The 22951-nt window shown below is 42.1% G+C and overlaps 1 protein-coding gene and 1 pseudogene across 1 annotated transcript; one reads left to right on the top strand and one right to left on the bottom strand.

Annotated features, from left to right (window-relative positions):
• utp6 (UTP6 small subunit processome component) lies at nt 1-8702 on the bottom strand. Its single transcript, XM_024013359.3, has 19 exons — nt 8455-8702; nt 8279-8363; nt 8132-8173; nt 7090-7182; nt 6919-6966; nt 6759-6822; nt 5823-5941; nt 5581-5658; nt 5425-5506; nt 5204-5285; nt 4939-5114; nt 3596-3675; nt 3358-3435; nt 3019-3198; nt 1964-2044; nt 1494-1603; nt 1226-1292; nt 875-947; nt 1-548 (listed from the first exon to the last, which is right to left on the bottom strand). The coding sequence occupies exons 1-19, from the start codon at nt 8544-8546 to the stop codon at nt 394-396; spliced, it is 1785 nt and encodes a 594-aa protein (XP_023869127.1). The 5' UTR covers nt 8547-8702; the 3' UTR covers nt 1-393.
• Nucleotides 8703-9847: 1145 nt separating this feature from the next.
• On the top strand, nt 9848-22277 carry LOC111982252 (polycomb protein suz12-B-like; annotated as a pseudogene).
• Nucleotides 22278-22951: the final 674 nt, after the last annotated feature.

Here is a 22951-nt window from a genome sequence, read left to right as displayed (position 1 = left end):
GACTGTTCATGCTTTTATTTCAAGTTAAGTGACAATGTTCATGTTTTGTAAATACATAATAAAATGTTATTCTTACTGATGTGTACATTAACATAACTATCTTCAAAAAGAAATGATTGAAGTTGTAAACTTGCATGAAACACCACGTCGTATACAAAATGCAAGGTACAAATTTAACTCGTCATATAAACAGAACAGCTTGTTATCCCTGTCTCTAGGTAGTTGCCCTTAACCACAGATCTACTCGATCCCCTAACCTTAACRATTAGGATGATCAAATATAGCTGACTCTGTATCAGTGGTTAAATCAACTTCTACCTACTCATCCGAACTGCAGTTGCACAGTAAGCCATTTCCCACAACACTGTTGGACCAGGGGGGGTCAGGTGTGTTCTAGATGTGTCCAGTCTGCAGCAGGGTGTACTGGGCAGTGAATCTCTCCACACTCTCCCCCTCCAGCAGCTTCATGGCTCTCCAGTGGATCTTCCCACAGTTTTCTGGCTGGCCGCTGGGCCCAAGCTCCTCTCTGATATACTCCAGCCACAGATCTGGAGGGAAAAAGGCCATATACAGCCCTGAGTGACCATCTCAACMTACTTTATATCCCAGAAAACTACATGGAAGTAAAGGTTTATATGCATGCCATACTAAAACACCTCAATCAGCTAATCAAAGTTGCTGTTGAATCAGGTGTGTTAATGTTGGGCTGGAATAAAAGCCTGCAAACCCTGTASTTCCAACCATGTATGTCTTGTTCATTRTTCTACTGGCCTATTGGAAGTCTTTTAGTTGTTCGTGTAGCAACTGACATGCAATAATCCCRGTGGGACTTATTTGAAATTAGCTGCTTRGAATGCGCTTTTCAGAATCTCACCATCATCTGTGGAGCCGAATTCCCTCAGGGCTCTCTCATAGAAGTRCCTCAGGTTGCTCATCTTGGGAGTCTCCTAAAAGAACAGTCACATCATTCCAGTTAGTACACCAGCCTTGACAACGACCATAGGAGTTGGCTACACAGGACAAACAGATCTGGGAACAAAATCCTAACAGTAGTGAATAGGTAAWCCCTCCATACAACATTTTGTACATAAAGCCACAACAATATGTGGCAATATTYGAACAACAAGCTAGTTTGAGACTATGCTTTGGTTGGTTGCGACATACATTTGTTTGAGCTTGGACATGTGTTCTTGTTTCCCCATACATTGTGACTCAACACACTCACTTGATCTTTCTCCATCTGGATCATTCTGGTGAAAAAGGCCTTGGAGAAGGGCCGGCTCTCATGCAAGCTGGAAAATAAGAAAAGGTCCAACTTTGTTTTTCTTCTACAAAATGCTGAACTGAAATGCGTATAAATAAGTCGTCATCTAAACGAGGATACCTTGTACAAAATAACTACCTTGAATTAGAATCATCATTGTAATGATTGCCTTCATAATGCAGAACTGGTGAGAAATGAATAATCTAATAGTACTATTAATATTCAGTACCTTGTGAAGGTCTTCCTGGCTTTCTTGTAGCCTCCGGCCCTGTAGGACCAGTCAAGGTACCTCTCCTTTATCTCCATGGAAACGGCAGGCACCACAGACAGCAGACCTCTCTGAGAGCAGAGGAGAAACGAACCGTTACAACTAATTCTCATCCAACCAGACAACATTGTATGTAGGGAAATATGGCTGCGTTTACACACATTGGTCTTTTGACCAATCAGATCAGCTCTGAAAAAGATCTGATGTGATTGGTCAAAATATCAGAATTGGGTTGCCTATGTAAACGCAGCCCATGAGGCACTACTGCTTTTGCYCTATGACACAATGGAGGCTAAGAACGACATAGAACCAGGAAAAGCTTGGTCAAAGCACTGTCTGGACAGAGATTTGAATTATCACAAGTGTAAACTGGTATTGTATTAAAATGTCATAAACTAATGTAATTTGAGAGGTTGGGCTTGGTTCTGTACCTGAAACAGGGCCTCAGTTTCCTCTGGGCTCTGTGATGTCATGCTCCACTCCACCTGCAGCTGCCACAGGGGCAAACTCAACTGTCAACAGACAAGACCAGGGTGGTTAACATCAAGTAAGACGCTTCTTTTACGTTTAGAATATTTTCATGGGTTGCTGGGCCGGAAAATTGTTACCGGTAAGTACACTCTGATGCTCCAAACACTTTTGTAACATACTCCTTTTCTCATAAATCTTAGTCAAAATGTTTTTTACATTCCAGAGACAATCCCATTGTGCCTATATTATTTCGCAACTCACATTTCCAGATCAACAATGTCTTTGTGYCTACATAATTAAATAACGAATTGGAGGGTGACCATACGCCCCCCTCAGTCAGCCCCTTCTCGTTAGCCACCCCTTATATTGCACAACACCTGTCATAACATTGAAAGACTAGCTACAAGATCCATATTGCAATAAATAAAAGGATACGTTAATAACAGTGTGCACCAGTTGTTTTAAACTACTAGTTTGATTGTAGCCATCAATTGCCCCATAAACAGTCACCCATATTAGCAAACTTATTTCATTTCTCTTGTATAGGCTACTTAGCATGACGATATCAGCAAAATGCCTGCGAAAAAGTGATCTGTATGGTCGGTGTCGATAAGTGATCGGTTTATCATCCCAGCTCTACTACATACTACCCACTGGGCARAGATGTCAGTTCAACGTCTACGAACGTGAAATCAACAAAGTCCTGGTACTAGCTATAGGTTTTTACAGTACCTGAAGAATTTACCTGTAAGGAAAGTCTACCCGGTATTAGTAATGGGGTTTAACAGTACCTGAAGCCATTCTGTCAGATTGTCTGTCATGTGACCACGGGAAAAGGAACRACCACGTAAATACTGCACTGTGGGTTTGATTGAATTGAGCCCTTCCAGTCATATTGGAACTGGTTTCTAGCAGCGAATAGCAGTAATTTGAGGAAGTTAATATGCTGTAGGAAATTATCTGGGACAAAGTTGGAGGTGCCCCACTTTCACACACCGTGTGTGTGTGTGTGTACCTTGGGATTCACGTGTGTCAGGGCGTCCTGGAATAGCTTGCCTGTGGCGCCACTCCCCAGATGCACCATCGTCTGCAGGGCCAGGCACCACACGTCCACAGATTGTCTGTAGCGCTGGGTGGCTGCCATGGCAACCGCAGCGGTCTGCTCCGAGTCTCCTGATGAGAGTAAGACCTGCAGCTGAACAGACCGATGGAGGGACACACACACAGGAAATCGTTACATGTTGTGAACCTCATGTATCCTATTGGTTGCTATGCTGTATGTTTGTATGTTAGAGAGCCTATGTTTATACACTTGCTGTCCTAGATTTACTCTTGCCATAAGAAATCTAATTACCCAGTTCTTGTAGAAGTCCTCCTTCAGCAGTGAGGAGTCGTGGGCACGCTGAAGCACTGCCAGCAGCCTCTCCTGCCTCTGAGGGATGCCAACACACACACAGGCCAGAGTTCAGTCTTAGAAAACCCTATACTAATTTCACCAATATACTAGTCATTAACACTAGATCATCACTCTATCAATATTCTTCCCTAAAAAGTGCTCATCAGCAATTATAGCCATGGTTTGAAATGTTAACCTTCTCCTTCAGCTGCTGGACGTTGGTTTTCCTCTTGAACCTCTCCAGGCAGAAGGACACGTAGCACGCCCACATGGCCTCTGGAACACAYCAGAGAGACCKCRCATCACTAGGGTTGTTGCCGTGACTGGCAGTCATGAGTCACGACCACAGTCAAATTCCACGCGAACGCTGAGTCACGGTACTCTCCTCCTATGCTCTCTACATGAAAGGCGCCGATGCATTGGTAGTACCCAACTCGCTAACGATGTCAGAACGCTAACGGCCTGCTACTCAGCGCTTTATTGTCCCTCTAATCACTCTGACATGAATGCAAATGTAGGCTACATTGTTGGGGAGGGGGGGATCAGGCACAGTGTGAAATGGGCACTATCAGCATGGCGGCCAAACGCAGTAAGGGTTGGAAGTATATTGCGTAGTTTGCAATGCAAATATCAAGCTCTCCTATCATAGCACAGCTATTGCCATGAGAAATCATATGCTTATCAAGCYCAAATAAACATTCTCGGAGGGGGACAAGCAGCAGCAATCTCGCACCGCATCTATTGTCACTGAAAAGCGCCGCTGAGATCCCGCCAGAGCCGAGCAGTTAACACAGCTCATTACTGTTTCAATGAATGATTCTCAAATGGCTTTTTATTGACTGAATAGATATGGGGCAATTTCAATTCATATTTATTTACTTTGGACTACGTAAAGACAGGTTTTTGATTCCTAACAGAGGGCTTCCACAAGCAAGCGCCACCACTGAGGTTACTGCCTTTTTTAACATTGTGTTCCATAATATACGGTTTCAACATCTTAAAATGACACTTGTTTTTTTATTGGCTGAATATATGGGGCAARTAACAATTAGGATTTATCTGTATGATAAATTAGGCATTGTTGCGCACGGTTGGCATATAGACAAATGCAAAAAAACATTTCCAGTGCAGCCCTTGTGTTCTAAAAATAAATGTTTTTATTTGAATACTCGAGTACCAGGGGAAAAAAACTAATGCGAGTACTCAAACAGCATCCCTAGTTTCGAAGCAGTGTCGCCTGGACCCCAGATGACGGCATTAGCCCGCCTAGGAAGCAAATGCAACTTTTCAGGTCTCAGGCAAGGTTACCCACCCCGAACGTGGTCCTCGAACCTCCTCCGTTACACTTCATCCAACACGTCACTTGTGTTGTTGTGTACTTATTGTATCGTGTCTATCTGTGTTGAGGTCTTTATTTGCATTATGTTATGTCTACCTATGTTAAGTTTCGTGTTGTGTCTTACCTGTGTGTTTGTAATGTGATGTGTTTCTGTCTAACCTGTGTTGGTGTGTGCATTTCTGTTTGTTGTGTGTACGTACCTGTGTTGAGGCTGTTGAGGCCCTCCTCGTAGACCTGGCAGCAGCGCTCCTCTCTCCTGGCGATGTCAGAGGCCCGCCCCTTGGCTGACTGAAGCGCCTCTCCTACCGTCGCCTCCAGCTCCCGCTTGGCCATGAAGTCCCACGTCAGTGAGTCGTCTGTGTATTTGCTCTGCAGGCTGGGGACAGGACATTCAGCATGGTCAGTGTGTGTTGTGTCATGTTGAAAAATGAATACAGAGATCAGCAACCCAAAATGTAGCCGTACTCTTGTATAATGGTGTCCTGTAGTTCTTTAGTGAAGTCAAAGATGGCGGCGATGGTCAAAAGAGACAGGATGAAATCAGCTCCTGTGGACAGCACAGAGAAAACCATTAACATCTCCAAAACACTGTCTCTACTCTCTTAATAACCAAAGTAGACATACGGATGACTGTTAGGCAATACGAATGGCATAGAACAAATAGAATGTGATGGAAAACAGCTCACCTTGGATTTTCCCAGTAGCATCTCTGTACACCAACTCGGCCAGTTTGCCACTCATGATCTCAGGGGAGAAGTCGCACTCTTCCTGTAGAGTGAAGAGGACAATCAGTGACTCAGTACAAAAAGAAGAAACTCAAAAAGGTGTGTGCGTGTACTCACCACATCCATCTCAGCCCACTCCAGCCCCTTCTGTTGCTTCCTCAATTTCTCAGCGTTCAACAGCTCCATACGGAAGTACTGTTCAGGTAGAGACACGGGTATCAATCATCCTGGGGGTTTTAACAGTGGTTCTGCTACATTTAGGCTTTTGTGTGCATTCAGTGTTTGCTACCACAGCATCTCAGCTTCGAGCCAAATATGGTAATTCTTCAATTCATTGAAAATCAAATGCCACTCCGTACCTCTTGGTAGACCTTCTTGCTTTCCGGGTGGAAGCGCAGGGCACGCAGGAACAGGTGTCTGGCGCTCTCTGACAAGTTATTGTCCTCCAGCTCGCTCTTGGCAGCCATGATCCAGAGGGCTGGAAAAAGGAGAGGCAATCAACGATTCTGCTGACTAGGCTGTCATCCACTCACACAACTGGAGCAATGATAGGACCCAGTGTAGTGTAGATAGTGGTCCTTTGCAGCTCAGTTGGTAGAGCACGGCACTTGTAACGCCAAGGTAGTGGATTTGATTCCCAGGAGTACCCATACGTAAAAATGTATGCACACATAACTAAGTCGCATATGCTAAATGGCATACTATTATACACGAAGTGTACAAAACATTAGGAATACCTGCTCTTTCCYTGACATAGACTGGCCAGGTGAAAGCTATGATCCCTTATTGATGTCACCTGTTAAATCCACTTCAAAATCAGTGTAGATGAAGTGGGGGAGACAGGTTAAAGAAAGATTTTTAAGCCTGGAGACAATTGAGACATGGATTGTGTATTTGTGCCATTCAGAGGGTGAATGGGCAAGACAAAATTTAAGCGCCTTTGAACCGGGTATGGTAGTAGGTGCCAGGCGCACCGGTTTGAGTGTGTCAAGAACTGCACCACTGCTGGGTTTTTCTACGCTCAACAGTTTCCTGTGTGTATCAATAATGGTCCACCACCCAAAGGACATCCAGCCACCTTGACACAACTGTGGAAAGCATTGGTGTCAACATGGGCCAGCATCTCTGTGGAACGCTTTCGACACCTTGTAGAGTCCATGCCCCGAATTGAGGCTGTTGTGAGGGCAAAAGGGGGTGCAACTGAATGTGTTCCTAATGTTTTGTACACTCAGTGTATATTACAAGGACATATGCCATTGACATGGTATGTCACCATAGTATGATGATAAATCTACCTGGTTTCTCAGGATGAATGGCAAGCATGGAGGAGAACACCTTGCTGAGTTGAATCTTTGTGTTCTATTTGAGGAGATAACAAAAATAGCCGTTTCAGCACCAGAGCACAACATTTATTCAACGTTTATCAGGAAAGAACCCAAGATAACTTAAACTTACCCATTTCTTACAGAAAGCAATGTGAGAGAGCCACAACTGCACATCATCCTGCAAAAAGAGGAGATCTAATTGGTCTGTCCATTGACTTCTTTGGTGCCTTCTGCATAGCGCTGTTTGATATATTCAACATCCCGTAGCTAATAGCTATGTCATATAGGGCTTGTACAGTACCTTCCATTTAGTTGTGGCCCTTCTGAAAATGCTGTTGATCCTCGAGATGATGGAAAACTCTATCTCCTCTCTTTTGAACTGATAGCCGATGCGCTAAAAATGAAACATGATGAGGAACAAATATTAACTCCTGATACAGATATTAAATATGTCCATAGTTCATAGAACTTCAAATGGATTTGCAGGCATTCATTGGTTGTAAACTCTAGCATGATACTGAAAGTGGATATTATTATTAGTGGATTCTGTCGTTGCCATGGCGCTGTAAGGCAGCCAAACAGAGCTCTGTATATTTTAGATTTTAATTTGTGTTTTTTTTGTTGATAAGTCATTGAGTGTTGATTGGATATATATCTGGTTGTTTTTACCCATGAGTGATGGCAAGTCTGCTTGTTTAGGCTAGCTAGATAGCTAGCTGCCGACTAACGTTTGCATTTAAAAGATGCATCAGGCTCAGCACCGGCTTCTATTTAAATTTAAAAAAGTGGAACATTGCCTGTCCGACCTCAGAAACAGACAACTAGGCTTATATTAAGCCCTGCCTTATAAGACCTGACTGCATTGTGGAAATGGCAGAGTGTTCGTAGTGAGGATGACTACTGCTCTGGATTGATGTGTGGTGAGCTTTTTTGTGCCATAGTAACTGCAGAGACGTGCACCCACTTGGGTGATAAATCCAGGCTACAGAGAGGTTGAGCTGAGGACGACATCAGGGCCACCAAGCCAACTCCATCACAGGAAGGCTACAGATAGGCTGAGGACAACATTATGGCCAGCAAGCCAATGCATCACCATCACACCAGTGGGTTGCCAGAAGCACCAGTCTCTGCCATGAGCTGGCACATGCCGGAACTCTCCGAAACTGGCTTCATCAACATCACTTTCATTGTTTTGTTAATCTACCTAATTGCTATTCACTTTATTTGTAGGCCTATACCACAATTCAACTTGTAGCTGCGAATGTGTAGCCTACAAAATGAAATGAACCAATGAAACAAATCCTTCATGTATATAATAATTACATATGAGATTCAAAACTTACTGATCTTCTCTTCTTTATCAGCTCTAATACATTGATTTCATACTGAAATAACAAAGAAATAACACAGATTAATACATTGTATAATACTTGTTTTTGATTGCCCATACTCACATTTTCAAGCTGTATTCACTGGTATTTGGCACTCACCTGAATGTATGCAATGAAGTCAACTTTGGTTATGATCAATCGATGCAGTTTGTATTCTAAAGCTGTCGCCCTTTTTAGCATGGATCTGTAATTGGGAGATTAATCGGATTTAATACAACTTCAAAGATTTTTGCCAACATTGTTAGTTAGCTAAACTAGAGTGTTTTTAATCTTACTTGACTTCTTTTTTSCTGAACAGTCCCACTCTCTCCAACTGTTCCAACTCTGGGATTCGATTCTCGATCCGCTGTTGGACTATCTCAGCCATCGTCACTTACTTGGTGCTTTAATTTTGACTGCCTTCTGTTGTAAATGTTATTAAAGTATTACGTAAAAACAAGAATAGTGAACTAAATTAGCCCAAACGCATTTTCCACACGTGTGGAAGTTGTGAATGCTGTACTTCCGGTTCCGTGCTTCAACTGAGTCCGTGCAAAAACATGTGAATTACAATAAATTACCGCTTGACAAGCGAAAAACTTACCATTGGTTTTTATTATTAGACCATGCATTATAAACACGTTTAACTGATAATGGTGGGCATTTACATTCACCATAAAAATATATAACATAGACAGTACATTTCCTATCATCAGTTTTCTGGTTTGCACAATATTTGGCAACAAGTGTATTGATTTATAATTGGCACCAGAAATATGCGGCTAGGCAGAAAAGTAAACAATCTTCACGAATCATGCCCGGTTGGTGGAAAGATTTCCCGCAAAATCGTTGAAAAGCAAGAGAAAGCGAGCGGCAATTTGCCTCTTCCACCGAACATGATGGTGTCACTTACAGTTGTGTCTGCCCAATCACAAGTCTCAAATTCCATATTCGAATTTCTATTGGATGAGAAGTATTTCTAGATGTCCAGTAAAGACCACACGATTTTAGCATAACGTGTAGCTCATCTGAAGTTTTAATGTTTTTCATATAACCAATAACATAATCTAATATTTGTATGTAAATATGATGGATGTACTTTACTAGTCGACTTTGTGTGAATCGTTGGAGGGAATACTGGACCGCAACATTTGGGATTTCTTCTCGTTAACCTACTATGCTAGTTTAGCTAGCAGCAGCTTGCTTCCTTGCTAATTTCATGGGTTGCCTGTGTTGGTGAGTCTCTAGCTGGCTTGCTAATCTTAGCTAATGCTCACAAGGTTAGCTTCAGTGTTGTACAGTCAGATAGCAAAGCATACTTTTGTGTTTTACCCGTTTCGAATATCACTCCCACACGTTTAAGCTATCTAGTTATAATTTAGGACATTTTGACTATTTGTTTATGCTAGCTAGTTAGCCTTGCTGGCTAACTAGCTAACAAAAATCCAGATGCTGGAATTTGAGACAAATTACGGTAGCTAGCCAATGTGTTTACCTCTATATTTCTTACATAAATATGTATGTGTGTAGTTAGCTATGATCTTTCATAGTCTTATGGGATGTTGAAATGGAAAAATATAATGTTATACAAAGCCCATACTAAAGTAGGTTAGCTAGCTTGCTAACCCAACTAACGTTAGCTGATATGATTATGCTTCCTTTGTTTTGAAAAGGACCATAATAATGTTTGTTTCATCTGCATGGATGCACCATCTACAGCATTCAGGTGAAGTCATGAGTGGGACCAGTTGTAAAGCGAACGGCGCCGTCTACCCGGCCTCGACAACTGTAATGACCACGGTGAAGAAGCCGAAGATGGAGCAGATTCAAGCCGACCATGAGTTGTTTCTACAGGCCTTTGAAAGTGAGTTGCATGACTTTTTACTTATACCAGGAAGTAACGATTTTAAGCCAGGTGGAAATCTTTTAAAATAACCAATAGCGTATAATTTGGATTTTGTTGTCTACTTTTCTCACAACTAATATCAATGACACTGACTAATATGAGGCCTATCTCTGACTAAATTTTATTAGAAAGTGGGCCTGGAACCATAACATGCATAGGATATATATGTGCGGCTCTGCAATACTATACAGCTCTGTGAATACATTCATACCATAATTTTATTCAATTCTTACTAAAATCATAAAAAATAAGATTATTGAGCAGGCTATGATTATTGTTATGATGTATTTGCAGAACCAACTCAAATCTACAGATTTCTCCGCACAAGGAACCTGATTGCAGTAAGCAAATATTACATCCATAATATACATGTATACATAATGTACAGTGCCTTCAAAAACTATTTACACCCCTTGAAATTTTCCTTATTTTGTTGTTACAGTCTGAATTGGATTATATGTAGATTGTGTGTCACTGGTCTATGTAAAATAACCCAAAATGTCAAKGTGGAATTGTGTTTTTAGAAATGTTAACAAAAAAATAAAAACGAAAAGCTGAAATGTCTTGAGTCAATAAGTATTCAACCCCATTGTTATGGCAAGACTAAGACTTTGCCTAACCGGTCAGATAATAAATTGCATGGAATAACTCTGTGTGCAATAGTGGTGTTTAATGTGATTTTTGAATGACTACCCCATGCATACAATTACCTGTAAGGTCCCTCAGTCGAGCAGTGAATTTCATGCACATATTCAACCACAAAGACCAGGAAGGTTTTCCAATGCCTCGCAACGAACGGCACCTATTGGTAGATGAAGAAAAAATCAGACATTGAATATCCCTTTGGGCATAGTGAAGTTATTAATTACACTTTGAATGGTGTATCAATACATTGTCACTACAAATATACAGGTCGTCCTTTCTAACTCAGTTGCCGGAGAGTAAGGAAACCGCTCAGGGATTTCACCATGAGGCCAATGGGGACTTTAAAACAGTTCCAGAGTTTAACCTCTTAGATGTAAAGGCAACATTTTGATTTCCACCTAAATAGACATACCCAAAAGGAACTGCTATTCATGTGTAATTACATGATACTGACATGCCAAAAATTGCTATATCTGGAAAGAAGACATCTGGGAGATTGAGGAAATTATCAGAAGATAGGAGTTACATAGTTCAGAATACACAAGATCAAGCACACACAAAATTAAAATCCAAATATTTTGAAAGTAATCTTTCATCAATAAGATAATTATTGATGCCCAGAGCTGGAAACACATCAGATGGCTCCCACAAAATGTGAACAGTATCAGAAAAAAAATGGCATTGATAGGCCTAACAACTAGAAATGGGCAGATATTTTAGTAAGTGTGGTCACGGGATGTTTCCAAGTGTCCCTAAACTTCTTCWAAGTGGTATGTCTGTAAATTAGATTATTCCAGTGCTATTACATATTTGCAATCCCTAAATGCTATTTGTTCAGTATAAAAACAATTTCTACTATATCAACCTCACTCAAACATTGTGGTGGTGTTATGTGGTATCCAGGGTACATTCAAGTGTCCTTTCAACCTCCAAATTGTCCGAATGTGGTAATTGCACATGGATATGCCTAAAAGTTATTTTTCACTATAAAAACTAAGTTTCTACAACACCAACCTCTCTCAAACATTGTGGTGGTGTCGGGGGACATACAGGGGATATCCAAGTGTTTTCAACCACTCAAAAGTGCCTGAATGTTTAGCCTAGGCATATCCAATATATTGGTCCCACATACAAATTAACTGTTTACAAAAACAATATAAAAGCAACAGATATGCATTCAAAAATATACAAAAATATCTTATCAAACACAAAGTTGGTTACACATGTTCTTCACTAAAAAGGGTGCAAAAATAGAAATAAGCTGAACTATTTACAAATTGCATTCGTGTTCGTTTTACATCCCAGGTGTAGATGATTAGATTTCACTTTCAGCATAGCTTGTCCGTGTCGTGATAGTCTTTGAAGCAGTCCCTCTCTGCCAGGAAACAAAAAGCGAACCGGTATTTTGGGCAGAAGACCTGGCATTTCACCCTTTTTCGCCCCCTGTGTTTTGTGCAATGCATGCAGTTCTTCCTTTTGTCTTTTTGCATGTGTGTTGGATAGTGGCGCTCACCTTGAGTGGGGGGTCTTGAGATGGTTGCTTTGGGCCCCCAATTCAGCCATTTCCAACACCAGCTGCTCTCGGAAGGCCAACTGGGAGAGAGGGGGTTGACCTTTTTTGCTTTGGACATCTGCTTGTGGAGAATGAAAGCATTTACTGTAGCAATGTCCACAAAGTGGCAAAAAAAATTCTTATAACACTTCCTGGTCTTGTGGAGGACCTGGTAGTAGCCTATCAGAGCATCAGATAGGTCGACACCCCCCATGCTGGCAATGTAGTCCTTCACAGAAATAGGACTGGGGACATTCTTCCCTTTTCACCCTCCTTGGGACATGGTTGTTATTGAATGCCTTATGCTTTGTGGTGAGCATGGTTACTTCCCTAGTGTCCTTCCATTTCACCAAAAGTAGCTTGTTATTCCTGTTCCAACGTATGGTCCCCCTCTCCGCTGTCTTTGTCATGTCGTTTACCTTGGTCTTGGGGAAACCGATTTTGTAAGGACGAAGGGTGCCACAAGTCCTTATTTTATTTTTCAAGAGGTCTATGAAAAGTGGATGTAGAACCATGGCTCCCAAACGTCATCATCTAAATCGTCTGCATCCTCCATTCTGTGGTAAATAAAATAAAGGGGGCCTCCCGGGTGGCGCAGTGGTCTAGGGCACTGCATCGCAGCGCTAGCTGCGCCACCAGAGTCTCTGGGTTCGCGCCCAGGCTCTGTCGCAGCCGGCCGCGACCGGGAGGTCCGTGGGGCGACGCACAATTGGCCTAGCGTCGTCCGGGTTAGGGAGGGTTTGGCCGGTAGGGATATCCTTGTCTCATCGCGCTCCAGCGACTCCTGTGGCGGGCCGGACGCAGTGCGCGCTAACCGAGGGGGCCAGGTGCACGGTGTTTCCTCCGACACATTGGTGCGGCTGGCTTCCGGGTTGGAGGCGCGCTGTGTTAAGAAGCAGTGCGGCTTGGTTGGGTTATGCTTCGGAGGACGCATGGCTTTCGACCTTCGTCTCTCCCGAGCCCGTACGGGAGTTGTAGCGATGAGACAAGATAGTAATTACTAGCGATTGGATACCACGAAAATTGGGGAGAAAAGGGGTCAAATTTATATTTAGAGGGGGAAAAAGGAAAATATTGTTGTAAGACACACAGAATTACAGTTGACTAAATGTAGAAAACGACATTACTGTGAAGTAAAAACAACAGGCCTTTATCTGTACAGTGACTCGAAATAGGTGTGAAGCACACACACACACACACACACACACACACAATGCAAACAGTAACACTTTGGAGACAAAGGCAGAGGTGAGAACCACAAAAACAATGGTCATAAGAGTTCAGTGGCCTTTTCAAAGTTACAAGGATGAAAGTTAGAACAGCAAACAGTGAACTAATATGAAACAGACAATAACAAAAATAAACATTATTACTCTCGGGGCTGGTGATCAATAACGGTAGGTCACAGGGGCGGCAGGTAGCCTATTGGTTAGAGCGTTGGGCTAGTAACCGAAAGGTTGCTAGATCGAATCCCTGATCTGACAAGGTAAAAATCTGTCGTTCTGCCCCTGAACAAGGCAGTTAACCCACTGTTCCTAGGCTGTCATTGTAAATAAGAATTTGTTCTTAACTGACTTGCCTAGTTAAATATAAAACATGTATTAAAAAATCAGGCAGACAAATAAGACATCCCCATGATCTGTGGAGTCCCGAKTTTTGGTGTGTATAGACGTATTCCGTGTTTATTTTGTTTATGCTAACTGCAATGTAGGTAGCAGCCATCTTGAAATTAAGTCGTCGGCTCGGCCTGCCTTATACATTCGTATGCCCATATATGGTAGTAAGCCACACCAAAGATTTTAAGGCACAGGTCAATAGCCAAGATACTCAGCTTTCCGCAGACACCCTGCTTTTGCAGATAGGGGCTACCGTTCTCATACCAGACTGAATTGAATAAAACAAATCTAACAGACTTACCCAGAAAGACTCATAGTTGTAATTGCTGTGATTGTAACATGTATTGACTCAAGGGATTGAATACTTATCTATTCAAAATATATTAGTGTTTTATTTTCCATAAATGTGATTATTTAAAATAAAATAAAATTCCACTCTGACATTATAGTATTTTGTGTAGATTGTTGACAAAAAATTAAATCAATTTTAAACCCATTTTGTAACACAACAAAATGTGGAAAAGGTCAAGGGGTGTGAATACTTTCTGAAGGCACTCTATATATAATAATAGATATATACGTGTCATTTTATTTTCTTTCTCATTTTCACAATGTCTGGTGTATTAATGATTAACCTCCAAATGCTTCCATTTTAGCCTATATTCTTGCACAGGACTCTTACCTTCATGACCCACAGAAACACTCGAACAAATGCCAAAAGGTAACATATTGTTCTCTGATTGATCTGAAAGGGATCAGATGATTTTTATATGGTAGTAAGACATTAATCAGAGATGGTATAAAGTAGAACCTCAAAGATAAGAACCTCAAACTTACAGACTGGACGTTAACCAAACGATCAATATCAAACCGGGACATGTATTAAATGCAAAACCAAACTTATGTGGGCTACACACAAGTGTACACCTTGCTTACCCGTGTACATACGCTATCTATATTTTCTATAAAGGTAGATGCGGTTATCAAGATAATTTCAAAGTTACGGACGGCCATTTTATGGACCTCCATTCCCGACATGTTCATATCTTTGAGGTCCTACTGTACTTTTTTTTTTATCTCATCAAAGTTAAAGCCACTTCTAAGGTCCTAATTTGTGCTGTGCTTGAACTTGTGTGCTCAGGAAAACTTTCAAGGTGGATGACATGCTGCTCAGAGTTGAGAAGATGAAGGGAGAGCAGGAATCTCACAGGTAAGAGTTATGAGACGTATTATACGTTTTAATGGATGCTTATCATAACTTAAATCTTGAGCCGTATAGTTAGTTAGTTTTCTTTTCTTTAAATGTATTTAATTTGAGGTGTTTTCACTTTATTTAGACAGTAAGGTAATCAGAGGTGGAGACTGGCAAGTAGGAGAGAAACAGTGGGAAGGGTGGGGAGCCTTATATGTGACTTGTGCCTGAGAGTGTTACCACAGCTCTGCATCTTTTCTGATTTGTGTATTACTGCTTTTTCTTCTAGCTTGTCCTCACACCTGCAGCTTACCTTCACTGGATTCTTCCATAAGGATGGTATGCCCTTCAATACTCTCCTGTTTGCACCATGTTCAAATGCAATGTATTTGTATGCCTTATACCAATTTGGTTGGGTATATTTGTACCAAAAACGGAAGAGACAAAGGATGAAACATAAGACACGCTTCTTTTTTTTTCTCACACTTTCACCCTCGGAGAAAGCCATCTCAGAATTCAGAAAACGAACAAGCTCGGTCCTCTTAGAGGTCTACTGTCAAAGTCTGCCATAAAAACGAAAGGTAAAACGTTTCTCTCTCACATTGTCTCAAATATCACGTGAAATGTTTATAAACAAACCCTAACTCACCTCCTAGCTAAATCCTAACTTTCTCCTTAACATTGTTTTCCATAGGATGTCAGAGCTGCCCGGTGAAGCAAGTGCCTAAGGTAAAAAGCAAGTGCCTTTGAATCCTGACTGCAGCAACAAACCAAGCCTGGCTCCCTGCCCTCCCTGCTGGTGTCCAGTAACGAGTTTGAGCCCAGCAACAGCCACATGTCAAGTCCTACTCGCTCCGTTCAGGTCTTACGCACCGGGAGGAGGGACATGAACGGCCTTGGAACGCGAGGCAATGAGAACATAGGCAAGTAGTTGCTAAAACACCCTCGGGATGTTGGATGACTTACATAAAATCAAATGTCTGTGTTTGTTTGGAGAGAAAGCAGATTAGTTGTAGGACACTGCCTCATGAAGGTAGTTGAGAGAATGCCAAGAGTGCAAAGATGTCATCAAGTCAACGGGTGGCTACTTTAAATATAAAATATATTTTGATTTGTTAACACTTCTCTGGTTACTACATGATTCCATATGTGTTATATCATAGTTTGATGTCTTCACTATTATTCTACAATGTAGAAAATAGTCAAGGTTTTTCTCTATTTTTACTGAGTAGTGTGGTCCAAACCTTTGACTGCTACTGTATATATATATATATATATATATATATATATATATATATATATATATATATATATATATATATATATAAATTATGGCAACCATTTTGTTTTGATATGTGGCATTATTTTCATGAGGAAAATGTCTTGCTTTTGTGTTTGGTGTCTTTACATGTTCAGATGTGACAGAGGTGCCCAGCAGAAAGAAGAGAAGCTCCGCCCACAGAGAAAGGATGGAGAACCACAGAGACCTTTGTTGCACAGATGACCGTCTTTGACAAGAACAGGTAAACAACATACCATATATGGCAAAATGGTAGTCATTTATCCCCAGGTGGCAACTGTCATTACCAAGTTGCTGCTGCACTTTGACCTCAAGGATATTTAGCCACTTGTGAGTGGCTTTTTAGGGTGCTATAATATCTGAGCCCTATTTCGGAATTGAAACCATAACCACATATAACTGTTCACACTCAATGTTAAATGCATTACTCAGAGCGTCCTAGTTAATAAGGGACCTCTGTCATGTGCAGGAGATTACAGCTGCTGGATGGGGAATATGAAGTCTCCATGCAAGGGATGGAGGACTGCCCCGTCAGCAAGAAACGAGCCACATGGGAAACCATTCTGGATGGGAAGGTGAGTGTGACAAAGGCACGTGTGTGTGCCAACCTAGCAGGCTTTGGTTTCAGACCAGCACTAAAATCGCCTGATTTTAATTACACTAATCAGTCTTGATAAGCAGTTGATTAATTGAATCAGGTGTTGTTGTGCAGAGCTGAACCAGGTGTTGTGCTGAGCTGAAACAACAGCTTGCCCAATCAGTAGCTCTCCAGCACCAGGGTTGGGGACGACAACTATACTATCAGTAGGACACTCCACATCGAAATGTGTGTATGATGGTACTGAGACAATGTTTCCGGCTCTGCTCCCACAGAGGCTGCCACCGTTCGAGACGTTCTCTCAGGGACCCACGCTGCAGTTCACTCTGCGCTGGACAGGCGACGCCAGCGACAAGTCCACAGCCCCCGTGGCCAAGCCCCTGGCCACACGCAACTCTGACGGCTCCAGCCCCGTGGAGAGCAGGCCCAGCACACTCAAATCTGCCCCCCTGTGTAAGAGACACAACACACTCAATAGCAACTTACTTGGCTTTTACCCAAAAGGAACAACACATTGTAACCTCCCATTAGATTCAATCACACCAATTTCAGTATACTGTTCTCTTGCCTTGACTCAAAATGTATGTATCTAAGGCTGGGTTTACACAGGCAGCCCAATTCTGATAATTTTTTCATTCATTGGTGTTTTGACCAATCTGATGTGATTGGTCAAAAGGCCAATTAGTGTGTGTGTGGGGGGGGGTCAGAATTGGGCTGCCTGTGTAAATGCAGCCTTGGTCACCATCTAACCGATACTAGAGCCATAAATATACAATGACTTTAACTTTATAATAAAATTGACCAGACCGACATGCAGCGGCATCACTAGCACAATAATGTCCCGAAAAATGGTTTGTGCTAATAACCTCTGTCTCCTTCATTTCTCCCTCCCCTCCCTGTTGTAGCTGTGAAGGCCTCTGTCAGCACAGACATCCAGATGAAAAGAGAACAGATCCTGTGTGAACCCAGGCAGAAACTGCGTATATTTTACCAGGTCTGTTTATGCACCAATATGAAATGTTTCACATCGCTTTACATAGTAAGGGGGAAACTCGCCTCATCCATCACTAATGTGTAGCACACGCCTGGTTATGATTATCATGACACACCTCTAAGTACAGGGGAAGGGTAGCGTAATATACTTAAATGTAAAACAAAATCTTGTTTGAGCATCACTRAGAATGGTTCAGTTATTAATAAACCTGTAATGAACTTCCATCCTTTTGTCCCATGGCAGTTCCTGTACAACAACAACACGCGGCAGCAGACGGAGGCTAGAGACGACCTCCACTGTCCCTGGTGCACCTTGAACTGTAGGAAGCTTTACAGCCTGCTAAAACACCTCAAACAGTCCCACAGCCGGTTCATTTTCAATTACGTGGTGAGAGACTAGGGCTTTGTGAGTGTGTGTGTACAGGATTCCTATGTTTGAASGTTTTCCTATTTCAGCACGCTTATATGGAAGGACATTCAACAAGCACAGCACTTATACAAATGACTGATGATTAGCTGATGATTAAAAGATTGTGGGGGCTGTTTTGTTCGACTTCAGTTTGGCTTTTGACATTATCGATCATAGTCTGCTGCTGGAAAAAKTTGTGTTATGGCTTTACACCCCCTGCTATATTGTGGATAAAGAGTTAGCTGTCTAACAGAACACAGACATGTTCTTTAATGGAAGCCTCTCCAACATAATCCAAGTAGAATCAGGAATTCCCCAGGGCAGCTGTCTAGCCCCCTTACATTTTTCAATCTTTATTAACGACATGCCAGCCAGTGTGTCTCTGTATGCGGATGACTCAACACTATACATGTCAGTTACTACAGCGACTGAAATGACTGCAACACTTAACAAAGAGCTGCGGTTAGTTTCAGAATGGCTGGCAAAGAATAAGTTAGTCCTAAATATTTCAAAAACTAATAGCATTGTATTTGGGACAAATTGTTCACTAAACCCTAAACCTCAACTAAATCTTGTAGTAAATTATCTGGAAATTGAGCAGGTTGAGGTGACAACTGCTTGGAGTAACCCTGGATTGTAAACGGTCATGGTCAAAACATATTGATACAACAGTATCTAAGGTGGGTAGAAGTCTGTCCATTATAAAACGCTGCTCTGCATTCTTAACAGCACTATCAGCAAGGCAGTTCCTACAGGCTCTAGTTTTGTCGCACCTGGACTACTGTTCAGTCGTGTGGTCAGGTGCCACAATGAGGGACAGGGCAGCACACGTACACAGAGAGCAAACATTAATAGTGTGCATGTTAATCTCTCCTGGCTCAAAGTGGAGGAGAGATTGACTTCGTCACTACTTGTATTTGTGAGAGGTATTGACATGTTGAAAGCACCGAGCTGTCTGTGTAAATGACTAGCACACAGCTCAGACACCCATGCATACCCCACAAGATATGCCACCAGAGGTCTCTTCACAGTCCCCAACTCCAAAACAGACTATGGGATGTGCACAGTACTACATAGAGCCATGACTACATGGAACTCTATTCCACACCAAGTAACTGATGCAAGCAGTATAATCAGAAAAAAATTGAAAGATTTAAAAATGTGAAGCAACACAAACATAGGCACAGACACTTGCATATACACACACATGATAACATACACACACGTACACATGGATTTTGTGTTCTAGATATGTGGTAGTGGAGTATGGGCTTGAGGGAACACACTAAGTGTGTTGTGAATTCTGTAATGAATGCATGTATTGTAATGTTTTAAAAATGTTAACTATTAACTTATGCTAATTTGATCTTTTGATTAACCTGTTAATCAATTAAACTGTTAAAAGCAAAGAGATTTTAAAGCCATCTACTACCAAGTACCTGGCATACTGTATGTTGAATATTTGAGTTGTTGAGAGTTTGAGAAATAGTTATTTGAATTGAATTGATGTCCCCCTGTGTCTCCAGCCTCACCCTAAAGGTGCTAGGATAGACGTGTCCATCAATGAGTGCTATGACGGCTCCTACGTGGGCAACCCCCAGGACATCCACAGCCAGCCCGGCTTCGCTTTCAGCCGCAACGGCCCCGTCAAGAGGACTGCTGTGACACACGTACTGGTGTGCAGGTAAAGAAGGCGTCTCCTGTCTTCATCTCATTGGCTCTCACCCTCAGTCAACCAGTAGCAAGGATTGCATGTCAGAATCAAAGCACTGAAATAAAAAAGATTCACTTGGTTATYTTCAGCCTCCTGGGTAATCATGTGAAATTATTTTTGTATTTGCTGTATGCTTAAAAAGTAAAACTGCAATTTTGATTGGCTGACGTATTTCATATATCCTCACTTAGATGGTACCATCACAGCCATATAGCTAGCTGAGAATGTGTACTATTTGTCCACTAGCTTGCCTGCGGGTGTGTCCCTAACCTAACCACAGCCTCTGACCCCTAATCCATTGCTCCTGTCTTGTAGGCCCAAGCGGACGAAGCCCAGCCTGTCAGAGTTCCTGGAGTCTGAGGATGGGGAGCTGGAGCAGCAAAGGACCTATGTGAGCGGACACAACCGCCTGTACTTCCACAGTGACAGCTGCATGCCTCTCAGACCCCAGGAGATGGACGTGGACAGCGAGGACGAGAGAGACCCGGAGTGGCTGAGAGAGAAGACCGCCACGGTCAGTCCCTCCGCTCACACTGTTGCTCAGACCGAGATTATGTACAATGGACTAGAACAGAAGAGAATAAAAAAAATAAAAACATAACAATGACTGCCTGATGTTTATACAGAATAGTCCATATCTTAACTTGAGATAGATGTGAGTATCCCATTGATGTCAATGTATGAAAATCGAGCATGTCAAGATAGGATTACACCCTATATGAATCCAACAGAAATGAGTGTCGGCTTGAACTACAGCTGGGCTTTGCTTCCCTTATACTAAAATGTACCTTCTGGTTGTGTTGGTAGATTTTGGTCTTTGCGTTGACTAATTTATGACTTTTCCACCCACAGCAACTGGAGGAGTTCACAGACGTCAACGAGGGCGAGAAGGAGGTGATGAAGCTGTGGAACCTGCACGTCATGAAGCATGGGTATGTACCTAAAAGCTGTGGGTATGTATCTCTAATCACTAGCCTCTTACGGCACTATAGTAGATAACTTAGAAATACACATACAGCCACATCACCTTGAAGAGTTTACCTCTTAACATGTGCTATAGATGGTGTCTAAGTAAGGATAAAAACAGTAATCCTTATGTTACTGTAATTTAGAAATCCACATAAAGCCATGACACTTTGAGAGTTTACATCTAACATGTGATACAAATAAAATAGGATAATGTATTTAAAAAGTTGTCCTTAATCTGACTCATTCTCTCTAGTAAATCAGTATTCTAACCTCATTTCCTCCTGTTGTGTTCTGTTTCCGGGTCATATCTAGCTTCATAGCCGACAACCAGATGAACCAGGCCAGCATGCAGTTCGTGGAGAAGTGCGGCGCCTACATCGCCCGCCGCAACCTCTGCCGCAACTTTCTGCTGCACCTGGTCAGCATGCACGACTTCAACCTGGTCTCCGTGGCCACCATCGACCGSGCCATGTCKCGCCTCCGCCACATCCAGGAMGAGCTGCCCGACGCRGGGGCGGACGACCAGGCTGACCGGGCCCTCATGGAGGGCGRCTGCAATGGCACCGCAATTGCCTGCAGCTCTGGCGGGGGTGGTGGGACCAAGCACGGCAAGAGGACAAAAAGCTCCGTGACTGACTGATGAACTGATGGCATTTGGTGGCAGCAGTCGATCCGACCCATTCATTTTCATTGTTATAACTGTCACCCTTGGTGCTTAGCTAGGTGGGAGGAAGATGTCAATGGAGGATTGTCTTGTATTGACTCAAGACATACAAATATAGCTACACACACAACACAGGCATATGAAGACTCACTGTAATGTGAGGTTTTACCAAGTCATTATGCACCGTGAGACAGTTTTAGTGATTCTTGGTGGTTTCGGGGGTGTGAAGAAACTGGGGGAATCACTTGAAAGGTATTGTAATCATGCTTTGACTGCCTTTGTTATCACGTTGTAATCAGAAACTGTATTGAGTGGATATACAGTAAGTCATGCATATTGGTAACATTGTCACTCCTGATGATCTGTATTCCATAACCCTGTCTGTTTGGCTCTCATGATCCTTTTAGTTGACTATTGTTAGCACTTGGTAATAATTTGTATTAGTGAATTGTTTTAAACTTGAGTTGAATCACCATTTTAATTTTATTCTGCGCAACTGCATCAATTGTCAGATTCACCCCGTCTGTCTTGAATCCCCGGAATCCTTATCAGGATTTTATTTGTTTTGATTTGATGTATGTTGATTCTCATGTTTCTGTTGATACTATCTTGAGTAATGAAGGAACAGTGGACTATTTTTCCACACGACCGGATTACTCTCTGCATCCATAGCTTGAGGATATTAAGCCAAGATGAACCACAAACTGCCAGCACATTCGCCCTTTTTATGTAGACTACCTAGCTCTTCTACAGGGGTGTGTTCACTAGGAACCAAGCGGAAGCAAACGGGACAAAACMGGGCGGGACCTACCTGTATTTGTCCAATAGGAAATTCTTGTTTTTGTTGCAAAATGTTTTCTGTTGTGAAATGTTTTGCCACGGTTTGCTACTGTGTGSACTAATGAATACACCCCAGATAACATGACTACAACCTATGGACGTTTTATGACATGCTGGAACCTGTATTATGGTTAACTAGGTTTGAGGGACATCTGGAACTCAAGCTGTTTTTGATGTTCATTGATCTTCATAAACGGGTGAGATAGGAAGTGTTGGACAACACTCCTTACAGACACTTTGTATACATTGTAATAATGTCAATATCTAGCTATATCCCATTGTGAACCTGATTATCACTGATTTATGGACATGTAGGATTTTTCTTCAAAGGCAATATGCTGTTTGTTCATTGGAAATGGGTCCTAGTTGATATGTGTCTATCCTACTATTAGGCT

This window comes from Salvelinus sp. IW2-2015, linkage group LG1, assembly GCF_002910315.2.
Source record: "Salvelinus sp. IW2-2015 linkage group LG1, ASM291031v2, whole genome shotgun sequence".
In the NCBI taxonomy this organism is placed as follows: domain Eukaryota; kingdom Metazoa; phylum Chordata; class Actinopteri; order Salmoniformes; family Salmonidae; genus Salvelinus; species Salvelinus sp. IW2-2015.
The sequence above is the reverse complement of the archived record's forward strand: the minus strand, read 5'-3'. Positions and strand labels throughout refer to the sequence as shown.